We start from the raw sequence: 27,938 nt of genomic DNA, 5'->3' as shown, positions 1-27,938 counted from the left end.
CTCTAAATTGTCCATAGGTGTGAATGTGAGTGTGATTGTTTTTCTCTATATGTAGCCCTGTGACAGACTGGCGACCTGTCCAGGGTGTCCCCTGCCTTCACCCGAGTCAGCTGGGATAGGCTCCAGCACCCTCTGCGACCCTAGTGAGGATAAAGCGGTGTATAGAGAATGGATGGATGGTTAGAGCATGCAACCGACTTTGGCAAATTTTTAAATGAGACATGCAGAAAAAAATGATTTGGATGAAATATGATGAGGGTTGAATAGCCAATAACTTTCACTCTGATACTTCATACTCACCTTCATATTCCTATTTGTGGCATTTTGTCCCAATTTCGTATAATTTGTAACACCTACACTACCATTCAGAAAGTTTGGGGTCATTTATAAATTTCTTTATTTTTGAAAGAAAAGCAGTTTTTTTTCAATGACGATAACATTGAATGAATCAAAAATCCAGTCTAGACATTGTTAATGTGGTAAATCACTATTCTAGCTGTAAACTGCTGGTTTTTAATGGAGTATCTACATAGAGGTACAGAGGAACATTTCCAGAAGCCATCACTCCTGTGTTCTAATGGAAAACTGTGTTAGCTACTCATGTTGGCTCATTGATGATTAGAAAATCCTTGTGCAATTATATTAACACAGGAATAAAAGTGTGAGTTTCCATGGAAAACATGAAATTGTCTGGGTAACCCCAAACTTTTGAACAGTAGTGCAAATCTTTGAAAATAATTAACAGCTGTGTGGTTCCATTTATTTAAAAAGTGGGTAACTCCTTAAAACAGTCAGGCACTGTAGCTTTTTCACAAACCGGTAAATAAACAATGTCTTTCTTGGAAATTATATTATCTGTATTCAACTGTAAACATTTGGCTCCCAAATTAGTTTTTTACTGCAGCAGGACGATGCGTGTGGAATCGAATTAAAATAAACTACAGCATCTGTGATGAAGAAACTCATGTTCAGGTGCAACAATGTGGCTCATTTTTGTGTATCTAACAGGACAACAATAAAGGAGGGAAGGTTTGACCACATTGGAAAAAAGTGGAACGTCACTAGTTCTGTGATGGCAACTTATCGTTATTTATGGACAGAGAAAAGAAATGAGACAGAGCTGATTTGCGTGACTGCGAGAGACAGAGAGGTGGAGAAAGCAGACAGCGACCGATGCAGGCCGAGACAGCGAGAGAGGCAGATAAACAGACAGTGAGAGAGAGATGATGGACACAGACAGTCTTTTGAGATTCCACTCACGCATCTCTCAGTGTCTCTCAGTCTCTGCGGTACTGAATGAAAATGACTCCCCACCTTCACACACACACACACACACACACACACACACACACACACACACACACTGTACTGTATACATGCATTACGCACCCACATTAGCGGGGGACAGAATCTGTAAACATATAGGGATGAAAGAGTTTGCAAGTTATCTCATTAAGTATTACTGAGCCCTTTAGTCTGATGAGATTAGTGTACTGTGAATGTAATATGGAGAAAGTCTGATTAAGTTGTAAAGTGGTGAGCTGTGGTGTAATTGCACTCCTTTTAAATGTCTTCAGCTCCTTCAGTGGATTTTTCTGTTTTCTAGAGAAAAGCGTAGCATGTTTTGATCATTTTACAGACATAAAGCTGAAGATGCCTCATAAGAGAAATAATATTCCTGTATAGGAGTATAATGCATAATTTCTGATGGAATAATTCTGTGCATTTCCACAAAGCTGGTGGCTAAAATGTCTTGTTTTAGTCACCACACATATGAACCAGTCTTTGATGTTAGAATATGATACATTTAGCGCAAATTTAGTCTTTTTTTATGTGTTCAATGCTTTCTAAGCAAAACCTGAACAAAGGGTTACACAGAAATTGTTCCGCCCCCGTTTAAAAACACACGTTTGTCTTTACTAGCTTCAAAATCGTGGACATTTGTGTCTATATTTGCACAGCTTTCTTTCAGGCAATCATCTCATTTTATTCCCTTTTGGATATTTTGTCATTACAAAGCACATAATAGTGCACATTCAGTAGCGTTGCGGTCTTACTGTACGTCTGTTGTACTGTAGTGTCCTCCTGAAGGGAGGCGTCTTGAATAATTTATGCAACAAATGAGTTTGCCAGGAGATGCAGGTGTTCATCTGAGGACATGAGGGGGCCGTTCCACCGCCTCAGGTTTCATCACAAACACCTTTCGGTTAGAGCGCCAGTAAACCACAATGTGGGGATCATAACATACAACAATACACAGCGAGCAAATAGCTGAACAATTCAATGACTCATGAAATCAAAAGCTCTAATGTAATGGGGCTGCAGAATGGACAGACGGATGAATTGATTTTCTTGTTTTCAGATTGCTAAGCTTCAATCAGGTCTTTCTGGATTTCTCTGGAAAAAGGAAGAAGACAGAGGGTCACGGAAGAGAGAGTAAAAGACTGAAATGAGCAAAGAGAAGGGAGTTCAGATTGAACAGGGCAGCCGTGTCGGATCAGATGCAATATAGTGCTCTTGTGCCTTATTCTTGTTTAAGATGTTTAAACTTACTAAAAATAAGAAGTTGGTTTTCATTTAACGGCTGAGAATTTCCGTTTTGAGATTTCTGGGTCTTACAATAGCTCTGACAATTTATTGACAAACTGATTCTGCAACCAGCTCCATTAGATCAAGTGCAATGACAATTAGCAATAGCATTTGACTGTGTTTTAAATCCACCTGCATCCTCAGCGCTGCTGCACTGCTCACAGCAGTCACACAACAATGCACACTTTGATACGGTGTTAATGTGTGGAGCCACCAGCTCAATATCTCATTGTTCCTCTCACTTGGCCTTGTCAGAAAAGTGTAAACACTGATGTGTGAGAGGTGTAAATGATAGACTCATTAACAGTGTTTAACAATCTGTGGGCCTTTTGTGTTTACAAAGGTTAAGTGCTGGAATATGTTGAGCTTGGCTGTGAATCAGTATTTAAACAGAATTAGCAAACAGGAATTTACCAAGTCAAATTCAGAGTATGAATGACAGCCAGCAGCCGCTGTTAACTTCCTGATCGCTGCATTGTTGCAGCTACAGTAACAGTAACACAAGGTAATTGCACTGCATTGATGTGGTCACATTACATCAGGCGAAGCAATGCAATCTCACTGTTAACATAATTCTCTACAGCCATGACTGACTGCATAGTTTGTGAATGAGAGAGACGGCGTAAAGGTCTGAGCACATCGGCATGTTTAATTAAACTGTTATCACTTATCACAGTAATGCTACGTCGTTACCACTGGAATAAACATTACATTCACTTCTTTATCAACATCCACAACTCAGCAGATAAAGATGAGTGAGACAGTGATGAGCATCTTTTAATTATATATGTTGTGACGGCCTCAGGGTTGCTGTTATCTTGTCCTTCATTGTTGGCTGTGTTTGTTCCCCGTGTTCCATGCTGTTAATGCATTGAGCTGTCAGAGATGCAAAACACCTGAGCAGGCTGAGCTCAGGAGGCTGTAAATTAGACCTACAGATCCTCTCAGTCTCCTCCTCTGGCCTTCTGAATGATATTATTTGTTTGTATTATGTGTTTCACATGCTTATACCCACTCTAAAACATTTTAAGAAATGGTAGTTGGAACAAAATGGAAGTTCATCCACACAATGCTGAGTTAAAAAGTGGCTTGTTTGTGTTCTACTAGTTCTGTTTGTGTCACCACTAATCTGCACTAGTAAAGGTTTGTAGCTTGTATTTAGAATACAGAAAGTGACTCAGTTTCATGTTTAGGTATGTATGACTTCAGTTGGTAGTAGGGGATAGACTGATTATTGGCTTGGCTGATTATTGTGGCAGATATTTTGTTATTTTCTGCGTTATCAGTATTGATAAATTATTGACTGATTACTGTTGAATTAAATGAGCTACTCCAGGTCTGATGCAGCTCTTGTCTCTGTCTACAGTCACTCTGTAGTCTCAGAAATGTCTCTCAATCAGAAACTGCAAAAAGTGAACACAAGTTGTTGCCAGAAAGCAGGAAATTAGCTTCTCTCACAGTGGCTAAGGCTATGCTATCGGTTTGTGGCTAAATTAGAAGGCACCCACAGATTACAGTGAGACTGTATAAAAATTATTAATAATGCGTTATGATATGGACCTTAGTTTGTAACAAAAAGTGAAGGGACAGTGGAATATTAAGAAAATAGAGAAGAACATCAAACATGACTGCAGGAGACAAACTGATAAATCTCCATTGAGGGTGTCCTGGTTTAATCAGTCCTATTTGTGTTTTACATATTCAGTTACATTCACCTTATTAATGAAGAAGCCCAGCTATAAATGACAGGTTCTCTGGCATAACATGCTGTCAAAACATTACATGTAATGTATATCGGCTTCAATTATCGGCTATCGGCATCAGCCCTGAAAAACCCATATCGGTCAATCCCTAGTTGACAGTCTGAGTATTAATGCTGCTCAGTATTAGTTTTGGGACACCTCATAGTCTCACGTTTTATGTATTGGTTGTGATTTAGTTCTGTTTTCTGTGTATGCAATGATTTCGAGAATGATATTGAATTAAACTCTGAGGTAATATCAGGTCTTGTGATTTTTCAGGTTCGTAAGCTTTAACAACTGCTGCCCACTAACACTCCATAGCGCTACTGTTCCCATCTGTTCCAAATGAACTGACTTTATAGGTGCTGTTTACAGAGCTTGATTGAAAATCTACGGTGTTGTCTGTGCATAATTTTAGCTTGTGCACTCATTTTTACTGCCGTCAAAGTAACGCAAGGTTTTTAAACTCAATATCGATGTAAATGTTTGAGGTAAAATATTTTACATAAACACAAATAATTTTTTGACTTTTCTTGCCTATTCTATAAACTGTGCAACCATGTTTCTATCCATAAATCATAGTGCAATTATGTTTCTTGTTACAACAGCAAAGACTTAAAGGAGTGCGACTGGCCAAGAAACGGTTCGCCACATTACCTCTGTCGTTTTTATTTTCCATTTATACACTTCGCTTTTTGCACAGTATAAACAAATGTGTTCTAACATGAATTAATGAGGTATGGAGGTGCTAGTAAGTGGATTTTGTTATCCTCAACAGCCAGGCTAGCTTTTTTTCTCCCCTTTCTCCCCCTTTTCCTGCTAAGCTAAGCTAAGCAACTGCTGGCTTTGCCTTCTCGTTTGCTGTACTGGGATTAAAGTGGTATTAATCTTCTCATCTAAGTCAGTGAGAAAGCAAATAAGTCTATTTCATAATCTATTTGTACTGTACTAATGCTACTATGACTCCTCCAACTTATTCCTCTCTTAAGAAGAAACAGGAGAAAAATATTCACGTCCTTTATTCGAAAAAGGCTTTGTGAATCCATCCCAGTGTGATTCATTCTGATTTTAATGCCATTTGACTCAATCTGATTTGTCATAATCAACACAAACTGTCAGTACAAGAGCAGTTGTTTCCAGTGTTGTTTTTGTTTTTCGTAGTTGGAAGGTGATGCTGTTTTTTGGGGCCGGGAGATATCCTACCGTGTTGTTTTTATTTATTTTTTTCCTTGTTGCTGTATTTGGAAAATGCTGCTTTGTCAGCAGGTCAGGTAGATTTTTTTTTTCTCCCACAGTTCTTCTTTTCCTGCACAAACATTAAGTGCACTCACACACACACTCACTGCTTCATGCACACACACACACACACACACACACTCATAATCTCTGCTTTGTCCTCTTTTCTCCTCTTTCCCTCCCTCTCTTTCTGTGCATGAAGGCAAACTCAGCAGACCTCCAGGCTGCCAGGGAGCAAATGCATTCTGGGTAATCCAGGGTGTGAGAGGGGGGGAAAGAACGGGAGGAGAAAAAAAAAACTCTCACAAAATCACAACACACACTTGATGATGTTGTATGCACAGAGAAGCAAACCAAATCCATGTGTCTCACCACTGAAGCATGGAGATACAATATCCGTCTGTGTCCATCTGTACGTTCATCTGCTGAGACAAATGCATGCTATGTTTGCAGCAGAATATGGAGCCTGGAAACGGCGCCGCATCCTGCTCCCTGCTGCCGAACATTAACGATGGGGGAGATATGAGGGAGAAGGAGGAAAGCTGAGGGAATAGCGAGGGTGGTGGGGTGGAGCAGAGAGGGATACAGGAGTGTCGTCAGTCTGCTTTTATCTCGGCTCTGATTAAACCTTGTTCCTGTCTGACCTAAAAAGTCAGCTGGCGGAAACTTCAGAGACTGTGGGTGAATTTCACTGGAGCTCTTTGCACCCAGCCGATGCCTTCGGAGGGGGAGAGAAAGTGAGAGAAGAAGATCAGAAAAATAGAACAGAGAGTGGGCAGGAGAACAAAAAAGAAGAAAAAAACTGCACACAGATGCAGACATCCTGGCTGTACGTGTTCTCACATTCTCACACTGTATATGTGGATGCACGCTCTCCCGCTCGGCGTGTTGTCTGCTCTGTGCGCCTAAAGAGGATGAGGAAGAAGGCCGGTGCTGGGTGGTAACACCGGGTTACTAGCACAATACGACAGGAAGCAGACAGAGGCAGTGCTGAAATGATCCAGCGCCACCCGTCTGGGACAAGCACAACTAAAAACACAATGTATAAAAATAAACCTGCGCCAGCATGGCAGGGCATCTGCAGAAACAGGAAATATCCCACTGAGGGAGAGACAGCAGGAGGGAGACGGGGGAAGACCCTCGGATTGCTAATTTCTTTGTTTGTTTGTGTGTTTTCGTGCCTCTTGTGTTCTTATCATAGGTGGTAAGTTCAGAAGAGCTTTTGTGTTGTAGTTGTTAAATCTGCAGCATGGATGGATGCAGCCAAGTAAAAGTAGCAATACTGCAGCACTAAAGTACTTCATTACAAGTACATTTCTACATTTAAACGCCTCGAGTATAATCAAATATATGTGATGCCTGTGATATAATGCATTCTATCAGTGGATCATTTTTATTCACAACTAAGCTGTCACATAGAGGTAGTTGCGTAAAACGTACCAGATATCACTCTGAACTGTAGTGGAAGCACTAAAATTATACAGCAGCATGAAATGGAAATAATCAAGCTTTGAATTTGTACTTAAGTATAGTGCTTGAACATGCTCTCCGGTCTCCATCACTGCTGAGGAGAGAAGTGTTGAGTTTATTGAGTTGCAGACAAGTTTGAGATGTGAGGTTAAGTCTCTTTTCTTTCTGTGCGTTTGACTCCTCCAGAGTGCAGCAGCAGCTCCAAGCCCCGTCCTGGGAAACCTTCCCCCAGGAGAGGGCATGCCGGTGGGGCCCGTCCCCCCGGGGTTCTTTCAGGTATGTTTCCATCACTTGAAAGGACAGTACATTGACTTAGATGCTCCTCACTAACTCAAATGTAACTCTAAATGTTAATGTATGTGTTCGATCTGCATTTGCGTGTGCGCCACTCTTTTGTTCCCCAAAGCTGAGCAGAAAACAGTCTGACAGTAGACATTAGTGTCTTGCAGATAAACGTACACATGCAGCATTGCCTCAGATCATTTCTGAAGGCCAGTTGTACATTGATTAACTGTCATTATCGGTCAAAGTCAGACCCTCACATCTGACACGCAGATCGATAGCCTTCTGAGGCATTTCTTAGTTCCGCTTTCAGAAACTCAAACGTGAGTCTCAACATCCTTTTTTATCTCCTTTGAAGATCAGCTGCTCTTTGCTTGTCAAAACCTATCACTTAAAGAAATGGATTTATTACCTAAGTGTCAAATGTTTTCATGTATGGATCCGATCAGTTGGTGTTTGCATTGCTGTATAATTCACTAAACACAAGCAGATCACTGATAATATTTACTGTGCTCGCACATATCTTTTATTTATTCAGTGGCTGATTCTGTTTAATAATTAAGTCATTCCTCGACTCATTCCCTACTCTCTTTGCTCCATTGTTTGCTCTCTTTGATAATATAAAAACTACATTTTAAATCATTGTAGCACTTCAATAGACCTAAAGTGCTGTAGTTGTATTTATTTCATGTCTTTTTGGCACAGCGAGGCTACTCATTTAAGAAATCAAATTAAGAGGACCATTGCTCTCTAGTGGCACAGTATAGTATTGCTTCTTCCAGCACAGCAGACTGGCTTTTCTAGCCCCGGTGGCATTAGTTCAGCAGACATAGCAACAGCATTGCTACTGTCTGTGGTGTGGACGAGTGAAAACCCACTGACAGCTGCAAAAGAGCTTCCAAACACACGCTGCCAAATTCCACGCTGTTAACACATGCACTGACATCACTATTAACAAACCTCATCCTTTATTCTCTCATTCTTTTTCCACAAATTCAGTCCAGTACAAAATGCGGTCAGCTTCCTCACTGTGCTGTCATGGAACCGTTAAAGCTGTCAGAGGACACGTTGAATATCTCTGGTCGCTTTCCTGTTTTGGATCATGAAAAACTTCCCACTGTGGCCCCCTGCCGTTTTAACAAGCCGTTTGTTTCTGTGAGAATGGTTGTAATGCTGTTGAATTTGTCACCTCACCTGACAATTCAACCATTTCACCACAGTTTCTGGTGTTCTTGAAGATTGGTTGGAAATACTTTGACCTGTTTTTCAGCCATTTATGTCACCTCGATACCCCGGAGGACCCAGACCGCCTCTCAGATTACCGAATCAGGTGAGAGCCACACTGACACCTGCAGGCAGCACACATAGCTAGACAGTTGGAATGGGCTGCATGTGTGGGACAGTGATGATAACGCTGGAGATGGATCCTATTCCCTCTCCAGGGACTTGGAGGAGTTCCAGGTAGCCAGCCTATGTTACCCAGTGGAATGGATCCCACAAGACAGCAAGGTACACACAAACACAGACATGAGATGTGATACACGTGCTCGGTCAACAGCCAGTTTGTTAAAAATCACACTGACATGGTTTTATTTGTTGATTCCAACCAAGCTGTGTTTTCTCTGACATCAAAGCCTGAAAGAACTGTTGCCTTTTAGAAAAAAATGATTAGAATCACCGATATCGGCACCAAATATCATGGCTACCCATCCAGTAGCTGTCAAGAAAATTCATCCATCCATCCATCCTCTATACACCGCTTTATCCTAGAAAATTCATTATACAACAAAAATTTCAACCTCACTGTGACACTGGAGGGTAGTCAGGGAATCACCAAAGTCAGGAGTATTCCTCAGGGGAGCATGAAATCTAAAGTTCATGGTAATCTATCAAATAATTGTTGAGATGTTTCATTCAGGATCAAAAGAATATGTTCTTACTCTCCTTTTCCATCCCTCAAGCCACATTACTAGCTTGGATTTTTAAAAAAAAAAGATTAAAGCGTCCTTACCGTTACACTGCCTGACACTGTTTTCATTTCAATAAACTCGGTTGCATAATTGTACTTTTGATCTCACAGTAGCGATCGCTTAGCTTTCACTGGAAAAAGGTTTTATATACTGTTGCTGTTTTTGATGAGATGTATTGACGGCACATTTGCTTTTTCAAAGAAACAAAGGAACATGTCACCCGGTGTGTCACAACAGTGTGGCACGTTTATGTGTTTTTAATAGTTTCTTTGACAGCAGTGAAGTTTTAGAGCACAGAGGCTGTATCAGTCTGTAGATACACAAACAATACTTGTTGGCAAGATTCATTCATAGTTAGTGTCATCTCCTCATGGTAAAACAGTTGATAATAAAATGTGTTTTCTTATCATGTAAGTACACTTAATTGTCACTCCTCCAGACAACATATACAGAGGTAAAAAGACTTGAGATCTTTAGTTGCTGTAGATGTGTAAATTAATCTCAGAAGAAGATGTTCGATGGATCTGAAACAGCACAGTGTTTGTTTAAAGAGAGTTCAGTTAATATATACTGAGCTTCCAAAGTAAAAAAAAAAAGATTATAAAAATACTCATTGTCCAAAAAATGCTTAGCTGAAAAACAAAAAATGTCCGAGGAAAGCCTAAATCCTAATTTTTCCATCCTGCAATAAACTGACTGAGTGGTTTTGTATTGATTTTGTTTTCCTTTAAGGACATCCAAACATGGGAGGACCTATGCAGAGGATGACTCCACCCAGAGGAATGGTACCACTAGGGCCGCAGGTATGGGGTGAGATGATTTGTAGGGATAACTACAAAGCATTTCTGCTGATAGTTATTCTTTTGTGGATATAACTAAGTGTAATTTGGGTGTTTTCTTCTTTTTGTTTAGAATTATGGAGGTGGAATGAGACCACCGCTGAATGCCTTGGTTGGTCCAGGGATGCCTGGCATGAGCATGTGAGTGGTACAAACGTAGTATAATCAAGATTCAAGACCTTTATTTGTCACAAACACAATTATACGTAGTATAATGCACAGTGAAATGCATTGTGCACCTGTTCCAGACCGAAACAATAATAAAGAATACACAAGAAATATGTGTGTCTATATATATATACACATACACCTATACATATATAATCTAACCCAGTTCTCTCATATACAAAATGACAGGCATCCAGAGTGAGTGAAAATAAAGAGGAAAGTCCTCCTCCTATTCTCTCTCTGACATGTAACTTAATGCTCCAGATTTCCCTCACTTCAGACGACATCGACCAATGCCAAATATTCCTAATCTCTCTCGTTTACTGTCTGTCAGAGAGAAGCTCCGCTGAGAGCTCCCACATAACATAAGAAGATCTTCACCAAATCAGAAAAACACACGGAGACAGTAATTTTACTTGCAAGGGTAGCACAGCACAGTGTAACACGTTAGTGCGAGCTACAAAGACTGCTCCCATACAAGGTTTATTTTATACACAAGCAGAAATGAAGACATGGCGTAAGATAAGAAATAGCTCGAGTTACACAAGGGGTTGTGCTAAGCTGAAAGAGTGGAAATATACTGACTAGGAGAGCAAGATATATGTGTGTGTGTGGGTATTTAGTGAAAATTATTATATAAAGACACTATGTACAGTTAGTTATGCCCTAGGGCTTGATTATGATAAATGTATTTACAAGTTCAACTCTAACACTGTCTTTTACTGCAGCTTTGCTGTATTTTCTTGGGTTTGGAAGTGGAACTCGAAAGTGGCTGCCTTTTTTTTTTATTTTTACTTTTTGTTGTTTTTTTTCCTCAACTTGTTGTTCCCATCACCTTTCTCTGGCATCAGAAGACCTTGTTGTTGCCAATTCTGCCCAAATGAATCGGAAACAAAGAAGCCTGCCAAAGCACAAAGCTAAAGTGTGTGTTTGTGTGTTCCAGGGGACCTGGTGGAGGAAGGCCCTGGCCAAATCCTCCAAACTCCAATTCTGTAAGTGCTCAAACAAAGACAGCTAACACAGAGCTTAATGTTTATTTCATTAGCTTCATGTTTTTCTTCTGTGTTTTTGCAGACCCCTTATTCTTCTGCATCTCCAGGAAGCTATGTGGTGTGTATAATGTACTTTAAACTATTTATGCTTAATAGGCTGTAATTCATTAGTTCATGAAGTAATCTTATGAAAACCAAACTCTAACTTTAGGGACCTCCTGGAGGAGGGGGGCCACCTGGAACCCCAATAATGCCAAGTCCAGCAGGTAAGTTCTGTGAATATGCAAAGTACCTGTAAAAAGTATTGAAAGTTTTCTCCTTTTGTTGCTTTTCAACATTGAAACATGGTCAATTTAATTAGGATTTTTTGACCAGAATTTACGAAACAAAAGGACTCTTGCCTGTCAGAGTAAAAGCAGATTGTGAAAGAGTTTTTGAAAAGCACAAATCAAGGGATCAATTAAACAAAAACATTTCCAAGTCCCTGAATATCCCTTTGGATGCAATTAAATCCATCAATCACCTCAAGCATACAGCCAAAGCTAAACAGAAATGTTTTAAAGACAACAAGGTGTTTGTTCTGGAGTGACGAAGCCCCAGCCCAGACCTTAATCCAATGAACAATCTGTAGCTGGACTTGAAACAGGCCATTCACTAATGATCCCTGTACTTTGCTAAAATGAGTGGGGTAACATCGTGCTGTTCAGAAGGCTCACTGTGTCCTAACTACACACCGATCCACAATTCCTTTTTCCTCTTATTGTGTCCTTGTTTTTTTTTTTTTTTTTTTTCCAGATTCAACCAACTCTGGTGACAACATGTACACTATGATAAACACAGTCCCTCCGGGTGGAAGCCGACCAAATGTGAGACGTTTTTCTCTGTATATCAGTGACTGAGTGGTTGCAAAGTCTGTGTGTGGAAGAGCTCTTTAATTTCCAAAAACGAATACTGTTTCTGTGGTAGAATTTATTTTAATGGTGTATATTCTTACCTGTGTACCATTATTTCCTGTGTATGTACTCCTCAGTTTCCTATGGGCGCAGGTACCGACGGCCCATTAGGAGGAATGGCTGGAATGGAGCCCCACCACATGAATGGATCTTTAGGTAGAGGAATGTCTATCAGTGACACTGAATTTCTTCTGCCTGTGTTGTCTCTAATTTGTCAAATAGCTTATGAAAAATTAGCATTCATTTCATTTGTCATAGTGATTTTCTTTATTTTCATACTTTTGTTTACTCTAACAGGGTCGGGTGATATGGACAGTCTCCCCAAGGTAAGAGATTTTTTTTTTTACCTACTGTAAATTTCCAGTTTGCAATGGCATTGTAGCTTTAATTTTTGTAGCTTTAACAATAGCAGTGGCCAGTGAGTTGTACAACAAGAAGTGAATACACCCCTGCCAAATGATTTCTAATTATGTTTCATTCAGTATTTTCATGGCTTCTAAGTTATCAGCAGGGTATTTCGGTCTTTAATTTAAAATTACCAGACAGTACGAACTTAATTCAACAAAAATGTCCTCACCTTTCATTACTGATATTCAAATATTTTTTCTTAATCCCTAATAGATCCACCTAGTTTTTGATTAGACTTAGTCCTCCTGGGCATGGGGGATGCCAGTTTTGCACAAATTTCTGGAGCAATATTCTGCCATTCTTCAGAGGCCATATTTTTCAGCAGTTCTTCGCTGTGCGGGTTCTGTTGCACTGTCCTTCTCTTTAAAGTGCTCCAGAAGTGTTGGGGCAGATCTGCTATGCATTGATGCAGTTAGGCTTGTTGGAAATTACAAGTGCGCTCAATTTAGTTTCAGATTTTCAGAACTTGTGTGTTACTGATCACAGACGTGTTCATTTTTGTTGTACTGAGTTTTCTACTTTTGATTTTATATTTTCAATGTTGTTTCTCTAAAGAAGTAGTTTTTGATTGTTAGAGTAAATGCTCTTCTAGTCTAGTTCCATGTAATGCAGTTATTGAAATTTGATACAATTTTGCGTCGTTTCACATTTTTTGACGTCATCTTGTTTTGTATGTTTTACTGATCTTTCAACAGAACTCTCCTGGAAACCTAAGTATGAGTAACCAACCTGGAACCCCCAGGGAGGACGGGGAGATGGGAGGAAACTTCCTTAACCCTTTCCAGAATGAAAGTGTGAGTAAATTGTGATCTACTGTCCGAGATGATTCGTAGGATGCAGAGGTGTTTGATGATGAGAATTCCCCCAAAATAAATTATCAACAAGTTTGTTTGTTTGTTTTTTAAATAGCAATACTTTTAAATGCATATTTTAATATTTAATTTTTACTGGTTGTCTAGCAACGTCACTGGGACAACAATACTCCAGGTAGTCACTTAGGGTTACAGGAGATATTGTGTTAGTGAGCTTTAAAGGAGTCCCCCTGGTTTCGTGCATTTATGTTTAGCTAAGCCCCTCCAGATGACCCAGCAGACTGTCAGTCTCAAGAAATAAAAATAACACATTCCCATTCATACCACTTTATATGAATTTATAATTCAGATGACTAATATACAGTAGTGTTAAAACTTGAGTGAGTGACTTGTTCATACAGATGAACATTTGTTCTACTAAGGCCCTCGCCAAACAAGCTCTCACAGTGCTCATTAAGCCTGTCAGTGCCAGGTAAATCTCAGAGTTTTAAACCTGATGTCTATGGCAACGCTCCCACGATCCATTTGTACCCACAACGACTGGTTTGTCAAGGCTGAAAAGAGGAGCAACAGTAGCAACAGAGACTAGGCTAAAGCAACTAGTAGTACAGTGGGGCCAATGTTAGACAAACCAAGCACGTGTCCAAGAAACGTTTCTAATGCTCCAGATGAAAACAAAACTCTGCAGTCAGATGAAGGATAGCGTGGTATACTGTTGTATGTGTTCTGGAAGACCGATAAAATAAATCTATGTCAGAGCCAAAATATATGATTGTTTTTCGTGACAAAGACGAATGTGTTTCAGTGATTCAATAATGGAATATTAGGACTTATAAAAGTCATTGGAAGCTCAGGACTGCCATGATATACATGGTCGTTTCAAATTCAGTTTACGGAAGCTTTTGTTCACAACTGTATGTCACACGTTGATTGTGCTGTTGTTATTGTCGCGACCAGAAGAGGGACACACAGGTTTTGTACTGCAGGTTCAACTGAAATTAATGTTCCTTCGTTTCTCCCTCTGCAGTATTCTCCAAACATGACGATGAGCGTGTGAAGTCTCTGGAAGCAGGTTTGCTCCGTCGCTTGGTATTCTGGTGTGGATCGGTGAAAAGCAGAGAGACATGATGGGATGTCATCTAGGCCAGTGACTCTTCCTCCACCACCGGCTGCCCAGTCCAGACAGTTGCCCCAGGCACCATCCTTCTACCACCCCTCCCCACCCTGCCCCTCCATGGTTTCTGTCCATGTCTCTTCCCCCCCGGTTTCTTCTCCCGTTCTAAGTGGTGACTCTGCTACATTCATCAGTTCTTCCTCTGCAACTATGAGACTGTACAAAGGAACCAAATTGAAGCAACCCAGAGGAGAACTCTTTGTATATTTGCATACAGTGTGTGGGAGACAGTTCACACACTCCAGTTACAGACAGATGTTTCTGCCTTTTGCATCATGTCACAGAGTTTAATACCCCAAAAAAACAAAACGCCACTATCATGAAGTTTAAATTCCAGTGGATTTAAATAGATATTGGCACTTTTTGATTGATAAGTTGATTAATTCGACTTTTTTTTTTCTTTTCTTGACAATTACTTTGAGAGACATCACAATCATATTGCCATGAGGTTTTCATTGAGACTTGTGCAGATATTTGTGAAGTCTTTTCAGAATTTGTGGTTGTCTAAATCTTTACGACCACTAACCTGGTGTTTTATGTTTTGTACTACTATGGGTTCAGTACTATGCGTTTCTGATTTCCATCCACAAACTGAGCCACAAATGTGGTAAATGTGAGCTCATTCACTCTGTCTCTCCAAATCAGGCGCAGATCAAAGTCAGCATTGAGACATTAAGTGTAATTTGCAGATAGACTTCAGCACAATCTGAAGTGCTTTCATTTTGAAATTATTTCAAATGGTTCTTGAGAAAATGAGCTTAAAATGAGACTATGTAACTTTTGTTGAAGCCATTTTACCGGAAGTAAAAAATGGTAAATGGTGAAATAATGTGCACAAACATGGTAAAATTACATTTTGATGTCCATTACAAAGCAATATCTAGATTAAATTTGTTACTTTAGCTAACATTTAGCAACCAAAAGCCACTGGTCATACCAAACCAAGTACAGTAAGGCTGTAAAAGCAAATCCCTGGCACATTTTATTAGTTATGAATTCAGTTGTCCATTTGTGAGAGCAACAGATGTTAATTATGCCTTCAAAAGTTCCATAGTCTCCCTGTCTGTCATATCTGACCAGTCGCTATGCTATTTGTGAATTAATTGGACAATGCAGTAACAATAAGAGAGAGGTCAGTTTTAAAAGGATAATACAATACCCTCAATACAACTGTACAGAGTAAAAGATTGGCCAGTTTTTTTTACAATAAGTCATGCATCTTTCTGTATTCAGCTGAACACTTTTGTTGCAATTGAACCTGTTACGCTGTATGAGTAATGAGACAGCTTTTAAGGGACTTTGCACTCTATCGACTGCATCAGCGTGGCCTGAAATCTGAGAAAAGGTCACCAAAAGATCTAATTTTTTATCGAGTTGAACAGAACCAGTTGTTAAATATTTTGTTCCTTTGTTTAGCTAATACCTCTCTGCTCTCTAGTTCTTTGAATCTGGTTCCAAATGATTCATCAGTTTATATCCTGGAGCCACAACGGCCAAATGGGTACAAGGATCCATTTTCTTTTGACATGAAATGTTACAATGAGAAAGAGAGGCAGATTACCAGTACGGATGGTAAAGCTTAAAGTCATTTTGGTCACTTAATTAACATCCGGCTAAACTGTGATTTGAGTTTGATATGAAAATTAGGTGGGTACAGAAAGCTAAAATAAGCTTTTTTTGATTAATGTTTTAAACCTTTTTCACTGCCCAGGATGGATGCTCATCATGTACAAAGGGTCAATATTCCTGTGAACATTCTCCTTTCCCTTCCCTTACTGCAAAGTGTACAGCTCACAAATGTAGCTCCTCTGTCTTGTATGTGTATTTGATATTATTATTATTATTATTTAAAGATAAATCTGGAGAGAATTAAAGGGGGCAAAGGACTGATGATGCACCATCACAACTGAACAGAGATGTTATATTTTGTTTCCCTGATAGATTGAAGCCATAAGTGGGAGTACAAGAAGACGCATTTGTAAATTGGATCATGTTTTCTGTTTCGTGGCAGTATGTGGGACATTTGTGATGTGTTCATTTTCTCTTTTTTATTCTTGTATTATGTTTTTGTAAATACACAGAGAAGTTTCATGGGTTTTGAATATGCTGGTATAAAGCTTCTCTTCCCTTAGCCGAGGTGTCAGCGCTTTTCATTTGTGAGGACGCCGGGGACTATTTGAATGTGTGTGTAAAGATATACAGGGTGTCCCAAAAAAATTTGACGTCATTTTAAAAGCAATTATCTTGAAAACTACTAAGTCTAGCTCAATGAAAGTGAACAGTTTAGGTGTTGAACATCATAAGTTTCTTATGGGACCGATTTCATAAATGTTCGATATGTGCACCACCTGAGAGATGTCACACGTCACGCTGCACAGTCTTGGGTAACTGTGTGCGGACATATTCCAAGATGCAATATGACTTCTCTTTGGGAGTGAACAGCATGGCTCAACCTGAAAACAGAACAAAAACATTACATCTAAAATCATGATCTGTTTCTGTACATTCTGTTAAAATTTGAGGTTATTTCAACAAGAATTGCCAAAATTATTGACCTGCGGAATGATGCCAATTTTTTGGGACACCCTGTATTAGCACAGGCCATGTTTCTAAGTTGTGTGTTGTGTGACAACACAACAAAGAATGATAATCCTACCAAAGGATATTTTGCAGCTGAGGTTTGTTCCTTGACTTGGCTGCCAACCATCATGTTACAGTGCATAATGCGAGGACTGACCAGATATATCTGGGTACGTAAAGTGAAATTAAGACCGTATGGAGACCAGAACCTTGTTTATATCATGCCGTTAACATGTTTTTTCTGCTCTACATTTAGCATTTTAACATAGAGGTCTATGAAGAATAGTCTGACTCCGTGGCTGTAGATTATCCTCCCACTAGCCGACCATTCTACGTAGCTTTCTCCTCCTGCCATCAGTGTGGCACCTTCTTCAAGATTTCCATCGCCACAAGAATAAACAACAATTTCAGGGCCACCACACTGAAAATTTGAAGTTCTACTGAAATTTTTTGATTGCGTACTGAGGTGCTAGTTTTTGTCAGTGAATTAGCCATTTTAATGATAGTTTTTGCCTCTCTGCATGCAAACGTTCCACCAAAATAATTCATCTACCACTATTTTGGCTATTTTGATGTGCTGCGTTCTTCGCTGAGCTCCACTCGATGTGATTGTGATTGGTTTAAAGAAATATAAACAAACCGGAGCATATCTTCTCCTAAGGGCAGAACAATGATGAAGACCATTCTGTGGTCTCACTAATGGATTTAGCTTCAAGCGGCCTTTTGAGGAACAAGTTTTTGGCTTCATTTTTCAGTCTGAGAAGCTGCCCCTTGATCCAGATTTTACCAGCCACTACCATAAATTTGGTACTGCCCCTTAGCCATTTCCTTTCACCAAGTAAGCAGGAAAGCTTATATTTATGGCCTCTGTCAGTGTGAACAGGCGATTCCTGCAAAAAGGGGGCCACAACAAAGTCTGCCTGGATAAGTCGGTAAAAGTAAGAGAGAAAAAGGAACATTTACCAGACTTAAAACAACATAAAATGGCATAAAAACTTAAAATTTGATAATTAGTGAGCTTTAAAGAGACTGTCTGAGCTACATGTTAAGTCAAGGTAACCATCTGCTGGCTTTAGCTACATGTTTACACTGATGTGAGACTGGTATCAGTCTTCTTGATTCTTGTTAAGTTGTTTACTGACTGACTGTTATCTCCAAACAACCCAAATGTTGATACTGTATACAGATAATGAGTGAGATCGCATCACAGACTGTGTGATCTAAGTACATGGCATAAACACGTTTCTGTGTCTCTTTGTGTCCTTAGGAGCCCAAGACACACAGAGAAGCAGCGCCATCACTCACTGAAGAAATAATTCATGTTACACAACAGAAGACAGCAGGGGGGGATGCGAGTGGGCCTCAGCAAAGCCACAAATACAGTATTTCTCTTGTTACACTCTGAGATAGCTTTAAGAGATATTTATCATTAAATAAATAACTGTTCCTTGGTTCTGCAAATTTGGGAATGAATGGCAAACCTATGGAAAAGTGCCAGAATTGCTTGGTCTCTGCTTTTATCTCTGCAGAGATTCATATTAATCATTATTACATAACCCCACCATTACACAACCCCTCCGAGCCTCACCTCTATAAGTCCTCCCTCCCCAGACCTCACTCAGTGTCTCCCTCTCATCTGACTTTTTCTCTTCATAGCAGCCTCCCTGCAGGACGACACTTCTGCCAGTCCTGCTTTTGCTGTGGCATCCAGTTGACTGTCATTTGACTTCTAATCATGTCTGTTCAGTTTTGTTTAGCGCTGCTGGCTCTGTCCTCGCTGACGGCTGCGTCTGATACAGGCTGTGAAGAGCTGCTTAAAACTCTGGAGGATCGAAGCAAGGTACGTCAAAGCCTCAGTGCCGACATTTACAATAAAGCAGAATCAAGTTGTCCTTGTTTTAAAAGGCCCAGCTGGTATGTTTACATGTAATAATCCAACCCTGCCTTACTTCCAATTGAAGAAATATATAAAAGTTACAGACATTTAGATTTTTTTTGTCTTCATATTATTGTGTTTTCACAAACCTCCAACATCTGGGAGGTACTCACAAGCTGGAGAGGGAAGTGTATTGAAACTGTAGTTGTAATTGAAGTGCCAATGTCTTGCATGTTGGAGTTTTCCAGGATCACTTGAACACATATCAAGACAAACATGCAGACAATTCAACACATGCGGTGCCCTAATAAATGGTTATAAATAAAGTCTATTTTTATTCATTCGAAGAGAATTGTCAGGTCTGTGTACATGTCCACATTTGAAAATCGAGTTTTAATTTTGCTCATCTGTCTCTTAGCTTCATGGAAAATGGATCTACTACGCTGGAGTATCAGCCACTGAAGGGATCATGGATCTTAAAAGCATCCAGAGCTCCTGGATCGAACTCTCACCCATACCTGACAGTGACGACATGACAATGCGCTATGGAGACAAAATGTAACTGATAATCTTTCAGAAAATGTTAATACATAGGCAGCCAGAGCATAAAGTAATTGGTTTTTTGATGTGCTTGTTCTGTTTAATCTTCCTTATACAAGGGATGGAAAATGTGTTTATGGAAGCGTTAATGCCACCTTCTCAGGAAACTCTACTGCCGTGACATGTAAGTAAATAACCATCCAGTACCAGTGATGCTCCAAGTACATGACGATGGGTTAACGCTCTGTATCTCCATCTAATAGTTTTCTACAACTCGACCACCCATGAGCATGTTGGGAAGCACCTGGTGACTTGCCCTGACTGCATCCTCTGGACAGACAACTCAGTGACAGTGGGCAGCGGGGAAACCAAAAGAGGCAGAAACATCTACCTCTTCAGTGAGTTCACAGTTAGTTAGTAGCTGTTTGAAGCTGCTTATATGTTCACTCAGGTTAAAGTACCTTTTCTGATGTTGATTTAATCTCTAAAACTCACCTCTGTGTATCAAAGTTACATATTCAGAAGTTTCTTATCTCTAAAAATAACCCCGTCCTACTTTAAAAGGGTTCGGATGTAACTTTATCGTGTTGCATCCGTTAAAATGTGCACATCTATGAAGTTACCACCTCCCTCCACGACCACTCCTCTGCAGCTCGAGTGCACCAGCTCATCCAGGACTCTACTCAAACACTGTAAAACTATTTTACATTGCACAGTGATAAGCTGTTGTATTAGAGTAGTTTAGTCAGATTTCAGAGAGGAATAACTTGGTTCCTTCACTTTCATAGGCATGGAAACCTGAAAGTGAGCATCTGTGTTTTTAAGGCTTTAATTGCAAAGCTGCACCGTCATGGTTGAGATGTTGAACCATGGCGACGAGTGCTAATTTCACTCACGATATGTCTTCATCTTCATCAACTACAAGATAGACACGTTTTCAGGAAAGGACCACCTCGATTGTATGTAACTCTGTAGTGTTGCATCCTTTATGAAGTTCCCACCTCCCTCCCCATCCACTCCTCTGCAGCTCGAGCACACCAGCTCACCTCAGACTCTGCTCAAACTCTGACAATTTCACAATGCCAAGTGGTAGCACTGGAGTGATTTATTACATGATTATACTGGAAATCAGTTTTAATGGAAAATAGTTGACAGGATTGGTTTTTAAAGTTTGGGAAAACTGTAATGTCAGAATCTGTGTTTTTAACTCTCCTGTTGTCCTCATTTACAGCACGAAAAAATATTGTTCCCTGTCTGAAAAAAAAATCCAAGACTTCAGCAAAAAAATTCCCCAAGTTTATAAAAATTCCCCAAATCTTCAGGAAGGAAACTCCTTAAAAGTTTACCTTGAAAGTTTTATTTAAAAAAAAAAAAATCCCCAAATTTGGCAAGAAATGGAAAAAATTTTAAAAATTAAAATTATAAATATTTTTTAAAAATGAATGAAAATCTTCCAAAAAAATCCTAAAAATATCTAAAGTGATTCCATATATATCAGTAAAAGTTCTATTTTCTTTAAGAACATTTGGGGGGGAAAAATCCAGCGAATTTTGCTTTTAAAGAAACATTTTTTAAACATTTCTTTTATTCCACCAAAAAATGTTCAAAAATTTCCCAAAAATGTTGAAAATGTGGAGGTTTTCACTGTGAAAATTAATGTTTTTTCCCACATTTTCAAACTTTAAAACGGGTCAATTTGACCTGCAGGAAGACACGAGGGTTAAGACTCTAACAGGAACACTGCATTTTCATGATAAAATGCTCAACCATTGCACTGACTGCTTATGCTGGTCATAATATGTTTTTAAAAAAAACAAAAAAAAAACAAAAAAAACACTATATAGACATGTTAGCAAGGTAGAAAAATATTATTTTTGCTGTGGAGGGTCCTTAAAAAATTGAATATTGTTAAATGTTTTTAAATTATTTGTCTTAATGATTTATTTCACACTGCCAATGCTGTGGCTAGCCAATGAATTAACTTCTCATTTCCCCTTTTCTGCCCTCCAGCTAAGTCTGGCACATTGGATGCTTCTCAACTGGAAGTTTTCAAGAAACAAGCTCAGTGTCTGGACTTCCCCACAGACTTCCACTTTGGAGAGAATAAAGGTAAAATGCTTTTTCTCTCTCTGTCTTTACACACAACAGTAACCTGAATGTGACATTTATCAGCTTGAATTTCTTCCTCTGTTTCAGATCTGTGCCCTGACGAGAAGGAGGCTGCCACAGACGTGACGAAGGAAAACCAATAAACAAAACCACGTTGAACAGACTGCAGCCCCCCAACGTACGCCTCAAATCTATCCTGAGTCCTGAATTTAGTCCATCCATTCTCTATACACCGCTTTATCCTTAGTCCACAAGTCAAATCTGTGTTCAGATGTGCTTCCTTTCATTGACAAATCTCCCTGTACCACTTAGATGTGCTGACAGTCGACTGTTGAAGCGATCCATCATTACTCCTGCTGTCCTCAGTAGATACCTTTTGCTGTATTACAGGGAACTGAATAAAATGATTTCACATTTGCTGTCAGATGACTTAAATCATGATGGAAAAAGATCACATAAAGCTTAATAAAAGGACACTGTGCGTTCACATGTTTTGCATAAATGCAATCTGTTTGTGCTTTCTGCCTGTTACTACTCTGCACCTTCCACTGATTTCTGCTAAATACTGGTCAACACGGGCTGCAGCAAAGTAAGAGTTTTGGTTTTTTTATGAGTCACAGCGACTGTGACTAAAAAGCCAGAAATACTAATCAGGGCAGGCTGTTTGTTTCATTCATGCTTATTCCTGTTCGGCCTCGACTGCAGTCTTTTCATGTTGTCTGCTTGTTGAAAGGCCCCTTGAAAGATGGAGAGCCACAGCTTCACATGGCTGTGAGAAACTTCAGCAGGAATGCAGCCCTTTCACACAAGCTGCTCTGCACGACATGGTGCTCAACCTGAAAGAAGAAAAAGTGATTTTTTACCTTCCTTTTGATTCTCTTAAAGCTCCATTTTACCAAATTACATTAAGGCATCTCTATGTTCTATATTGCTCTATAATCTCTATGGGGCCATTTTTTTTATTGTATAAAAGGGTTCATTCCCTCTTCAAATAAAGAATGGAAAGAACAGGACATAATCATACTAAACTATTTCAGAGGAAAAAAGTGAAGGCATGTTATGTAATATTGCACCTGGATGAGGAAACAAAAAGTTATTTAATGTCAAAGACACAAATGTCCATGCTGAGTCTGTTTGACAAAACAAAAAGCTCTGTCCATGCTGAGTCTGTGTGCTCTGTTGGAGTCACTGTTTATTAATATAACTTATATTTTTGTTGCTTTTGGCCACCAAATAATAGTTCTTTACTTTGGGTAAATGAGAACCAGTCCTAAAGGAAGCCAGTGTAGTTTTTTCATTCCAGTAGAGGCAAACAGTTTAATGGTTTTTGCTGCATGTTTTGCTCTTTATCATTCTGTAGACACTAAATGATGTTAAAGATCAGACAGTGGTCTAACTGCATAGTAAATGTAAACACTGAACATGCACAAATGGGGCATTTTGACTGAAAGCACACGACATAATCACTCTAATGCACACTGTCCTGACAAATAACAGCAGTCAGTGGAAATGTGCAGAATGCTTTGAAGGCATCACCATCACTGGGAAATGAGAGGAGAGGTTTCTGTGGTTGTGTAGGTGTGTTTGTGTCCTTCTTTCTATTTTTCTGCCCCTTGTGTGTGACAGAGACTCTGTGCAAGGGAGTGTTCTTCACATATTGAAAGATGCATGGGTCTCGCTATTCAGACTCTGCCAGCTGGCTATTATGTAACAAGATAAATGGAACACAAGCCCCTGCTGTCTGGATGTGAAAAGTGAACCACTTCGTCCCCAGAGGAGAGAGAGAAAACCTGTGTGTGTGTGTGTGTGTGTGTGTGTGTGTGTGTGTGTGTGTGTGTGTGTGTGCGTGCGTGTGTGTGTGCGGTCCAGCCCACTGTTACAGAACACTTCCCCCAGTTCCTTTGCGGAGGCTCTGGCTAGCAGGATCCCTGACATTAGCGTTGCTCTCTGGCTGCCTGCTGTCTCAAGCCATGGCTGCACAGCTGGTTGTAGCTCTGCTGGCTCTCACCTCCCTGGGTGCCGCATCTGAACCGGACTGTAAAGAGCTGGTTAAGCCTCTGGTACTGGACAGCCACAGCCCTGTGAGTATCAGAGATCATTTGTTATGAGCTGGTCATCTGTGACGAGCCTCGGCGCTGGGTTTGGCTTTTTGCAGTTACTTGCATTGGAAATTGCAATAATGAGATTAAAAATAAATGGAAGTAAAACAAATGTTTTAGGCAAGGATACTGTGGGGTCGTAGAATATATATATGTATATTTGTCATTAATGGTTGCAACTTGCAGCATCTGTGCAGCGATTATCTTAATTTATCATTTTGCATATGTAAACCTGATGCAGATTAACTTTCCTGTCCACATTGATGTATCTTGTATATATCTAATGTACATTGTGTGCACACTTACTAGAAATATGTAGGAATTGAATATTTTTTCACAAGAAACCTAAGAAATTTAGAAGAAATGTCCTTTTTTTTTTTAACTAAATTGCAGTTCTTAACAAATAGCAAAGTCACTTTCCCTCGATGGAAATAAACCAGTGTTTAGTAATTAAAACATGTACCCCTCACATTATGCTGCTTGAAACCGCTTCTCCTCCGCAGATGAATTTGCATAGTCATCACAAGAGGTGAGATTTCCCATCTTTCTTTTTCAAGGACATTTAAGAAAATTTCTCCAGCTTGAATATTTTTAGCTGTTTTGGGAGGGAGGACCAGAAATGAACTATAAATCTCATGAAAACAACTTTTTTATGTCCATCACAAACTGTTGCATTGTCCTGGAAAATGATGCGTCACACTGAAACACAAGCAAGTCCAGTCACTTTTCCCTGTGCGTGGCAGATCTATGGGAAGTGGGTGCTTCATGTGGGGTCATGGGACCAACCTGGGCTGAAGAACGACCTGGTGTCGGTGAACAGCTCCTGGGTGGAACTGTCGGCTTCCTCAGACAACGGAGTCATGACCATCTACTGGGCCGACCGCCTGTAAGGAAAATTGCATTTATCTCTCCAAAGCTGTCCGGAGCTAAGATGGCAATTTAATTTGATGCTGACTGTTACTCCTTCTCTTTCATTGCAGAAATGATAAATGCCTGCAGGGTTTAGCCAACGCCACCATTTCAGGAATGACCAGTCACACCACTTGTATGTGTTTCAAAATATTCTCTGCATTTTGCTTCATTATTTTTGCACTCTGACTCACCATCTCTCACTGGGATGTGGGTGATGCATGCAGCTAAATCACATTATACCAAGCTGTAGGTGGATTTCATTAAAAAAAAATAGTCCTGCAAGGCTCAAATTATTGGAGTATTTTGTTTTTTTACATTTTTATAGCTCTGCTTTCCATCTTTGAAGGTTACAATCAGCATCCTACTTTTCCTATTGTTTCACAGTTAATATTAATGGCCACACTTCATATCATGATGGGAGGTACTATGAGACCTGCAGCGAGTGCCTGCTGTCTGAAGACACCACCCTGCTCCCTGACGGCAAGTCTAAAGGACGATACCTGTTCCTGTTCAGTAAGGCGTTTTCTTTCATCACATATTTAAGTAACAACACACTGATAAACACGTATATTTTTCTAATCACTTCTGTTCTCTCTCTGATCCCTCTTCTAAAGCACGAACCGGCACTCTGGAGCCCTCTGAGTTAGAGACCTTTAAGAAGCAGGCAGAATGTCTGAAATTCCTCCCAGAGTACCACTATGGAGGCACAGGTTAGCAGTCATTTCAGCTCTGCATCTTCCCAGCACCCGGTGCAATGATCAAAGCACTCTGTATTCATTCTGTGATTTTCTCCTATTTCAGATCTGTGTCCAGATGACAGGGAAACGGCTTCACCTGCTTCGGAGAAAGCAGAGAATGATCAAACCGAGACTCAGTCGACTACAGTGTAGAGTGGAGCACCGAGAAGTCACAGCTCTGTGATCACTCACTAAACATCCAAGCAAATCCAGCATAACATGTACTAAATAATGTTGTAATGTGATCTGTACATGCACTGATATAATGTTGGGCTGTAGAATAACTATTTAGTCACATGGTTTAGGCAGAAACACAGTTCACGATTTCTGGTTTCATGTCATATAAAGTCAGTAGTGTAGTCTGAGGAGCTCAGATCTGAAATCTGGAGGCTTAAAAATCCATCTGAACAACTCAATTAAATCTATTTAGGGATATTTGTATATAGCATTTCCACTGCCTGTGGTAAATAAAATAAAAGGTTATCACTCTGCCTCTGTTGTGTTCCAGTCATTTATTTCTACTCCTATTCAGTAAGAGTGTCTGGCTTATGAGCACCAACATGTCTTCCTTTTTCTAAAGAAATGAAAGCTGCCAGACATTGCTGACATATGTCAAGATTAAACACTTTATCAAAACTATTACAGCTCCCCTAAAGTGCACCACTGTTCTCTGAAACACCAACAAAGAATGTTGTTGAGTAACTTCACCGTCAGGGGGAATAAAAAAAAAAGAAAGAAAAAGATGTCAAACTTTAAACTGTCGCCACAAGGAGTCCACTCAACCCCACAGGAAAACGACCTTCGTTCTACTGATGAAAAGCTGCTTCAAGTTCCTTTTTTAAAGGTTTCAACAGTCCAAGACGAGCCGTGGCACCTTGCCGGAGTTCATTCAGGAGCAGCGGTGTGGGCAACAGAGGACCGTTGAGGTGGCCTTTCAATGCGAATCCAAAGAAATCTCTACGTCTCTGTGACAACCTTCACCGGGGCATTTGAGCATGTAAGAACCCCCCCTCCTCCTCCCCCGTATAAGCACTTGCACAACAACTTCTTTTGTCTGAAACCCCCAGAGGGAAAATGAATCAGCAGTAGAAGTTTTCTGTTGCAGGTTCAGCAACATCCTCTGTCTGACCATGGCTCTGGCTGTAGTTGTGTTTCTGTTCACTCTCACTTCCCTCAGTGCTGCTTCTGCACCAGACTGCAAGGACCTGATCAAACCGTTTATGCCAGAGGACCCTAAACTGGTAAGTTGAGCTTAAGACAATTTTTTCTAGTCTTATTTATAACAACAAAATTTAAGTTTGTGTTAAAACAATAAGCATGTGCAGCTATTTTTTTAAGACACATGTTTTTGCATGAAGGTATTTGGAAAATGGGTGTATGTTCTGGGTGCTGGTGACCCCAAGACGTACCACAATGCACTGGCATCCCTGAAAAGCTCCTGGATCGACTTGTCTCCCACTTCTAACAGTCTCATTGTGACATTACGATGGGGAGATCATTGCTTGTGAGTGTACATCTGTCTGCATATAGGTTTCTTTCACTGTATCAGAATAAAAAGCTAAATTTTAACCTTGTGAAAACTTGAATTCTGTCTCAACTTGTTGCTTCTCAGTGACCGGTGTATACTGGGGGAGGTAAATGCAACAATCTCAAGAATTGCCACCACATTTCGCAGTAAGTGAACTACAGGCAGTTATCTTTAGAATGACATAACAGTATAAAGAATGCTGTATAATAATAAGTCATTCTGTTTTGAAAGAAAATCTGTCGGACCACAAAGGACACATCCTGCAGACTTGCTCTGACTGTCTGCTGTGGACGGACACCTTTAGAAACGGGGACGTCACTGGTCGATACATCATGCAGTTTAGTAAGTCTTGTCCTCATCAACACTTTTGGTTCAAGATGTAAATGTAAAGTCTCCTTTTTAACCCTCGCTTCTTTTTCAGCAAGGACAGGAAAAATAGATCCCAAAGATGTTGAAATTTTCAAGAAACAAGCTGGGTGTCTGAACTTCCCAGAGAACTTTCACAGCTACGATGGCAAAACAGGTCAGGAACTATTCAGCAACCTGCAGCAACCATGCTGGATCTGTGATTCTACATGTAAATCTACATGTTTGCTGGACACAGCATCTTACAGAAATCGCCACAAGGTGGAGATGTTGTATTGTAAAATGCAATATGTAAATATGATTACATTATGTCTTTGTTCAGTTAACTTAATTATTTTCACATTCATGCAATTAAGTGACAGACATTTAGAAAATGGAGCCAAATGGAATCATGTTAGCTCTTTTCTGTTCAAGTCTCACAGTTTGTCTTTGTTTTTTTTAGAGCTGTGTCCTGACAACAAGGAAAGCACTGAGTGAGCAGCAATGTAGAAGAGAAGAAAAGAAATACACACATTTGTGTTAAGAAAAATATATATCTTATTGTTGTGACTGAATT

At 39.9% G+C, this 27,938-nt stretch overlaps 2 protein-coding genes across 4 annotated transcripts in view; both read left to right on the top strand.

Moving 5' to 3' along the window:
• Nucleotides 1-16,766, top strand: part of ssbp2a (single stranded DNA binding protein 2a) — a 57,785-nt gene extending 41,019 nt beyond the window's left edge. For both annotated transcript variants that reach the window (XM_022193043.2, XM_022193034.2), the window contains exons 5-17: nucleotides 7,224-7,313; nucleotides 8,590-8,649; nucleotides 8,762-8,828; nucleotides 10,022-10,092; nucleotides 10,202-10,269; nucleotides 11,240-11,288; nucleotides 11,371-11,406; nucleotides 11,500-11,554; nucleotides 12,084-12,154; nucleotides 12,319-12,397; nucleotides 12,539-12,567; nucleotides 13,345-13,443; nucleotides 14,489-16,766. In XM_022193043.2, coding sequence (XP_022048735.2) covers nucleotides 7,224-7,313; nucleotides 8,590-8,649; nucleotides 8,762-8,828; nucleotides 10,022-10,092; nucleotides 10,202-10,269; nucleotides 11,240-11,288; nucleotides 11,371-11,406; nucleotides 11,500-11,554; nucleotides 12,084-12,154; nucleotides 12,319-12,397; nucleotides 12,539-12,567; nucleotides 13,345-13,443; nucleotides 14,489-14,518 — 804 coding nt within the window. In that variant the 3' untranslated portion in view covers nucleotides 14,519-16,766. The remainder of the gene's footprint in view (nucleotides 1-7,223; nucleotides 7,314-8,589; nucleotides 8,650-8,761; nucleotides 8,829-10,021; nucleotides 10,093-10,201; nucleotides 10,270-11,239; nucleotides 11,289-11,370; nucleotides 11,407-11,499; nucleotides 11,555-12,083; nucleotides 12,155-12,318; nucleotides 12,398-12,538; nucleotides 12,568-13,344; nucleotides 13,444-14,488) is intronic.
• Nucleotides 16,767-18,830: 2,064 nt separating this feature from the next.
• On the top strand, nucleotides 18,831-25,979 carry LOC110950477 (uncharacterized). Of its 2 annotated transcripts, XR_007942870.1 has the most exons (11): nucleotides 18,831-19,055; nucleotides 19,510-19,649; nucleotides 19,751-19,815; nucleotides 19,895-20,029; nucleotides 21,642-21,740; nucleotides 21,828-23,821; nucleotides 24,583-24,725; nucleotides 24,820-24,884; nucleotides 25,136-25,264; nucleotides 25,366-25,461; nucleotides 25,553-25,979. XR_007942870.1 is itself a non-coding variant. In XM_022193065.2 (6 exons), exons 1-6 carry the CDS (start codon nucleotides 23,711-23,713, stop codon nucleotides 25,639-25,641), a joined length of 633 nt encoding a protein of 210 aa, XP_022048757.1. In that variant the 5' UTR covers nucleotides 23,620-23,710; the 3' UTR covers nucleotides 25,642-25,979. The 2 variants fall into 2 exon arrangements, 1 of the variants encoding a protein (XP_022048757.1); XM_022193065.2 differs by lacking the exons at nucleotides 18,831-19,055; nucleotides 19,510-19,649; nucleotides 19,751-19,815; nucleotides 19,895-20,029; nucleotides 21,642-21,740 and having other exon boundaries at nucleotides 23,620-23,821.
• The last annotated feature ends 1,959 nt before the right edge of the window (nucleotides 25,980-27,938 follow it).

This window comes from Acanthochromis polyacanthus, chromosome 7 (assembly GCF_021347895.1).
Source record: "Acanthochromis polyacanthus isolate Apoly-LR-REF ecotype Palm Island chromosome 7, KAUST_Apoly_ChrSc, whole genome shotgun sequence".
Classification (NCBI taxonomy): Eukaryota; Metazoa; Chordata; class Actinopteri; family Pomacentridae; genus Acanthochromis; species Acanthochromis polyacanthus.
Note: the sequence above shows the minus strand (reverse complement) of the source record. Positions and strands in the feature narration are given on the sequence as shown.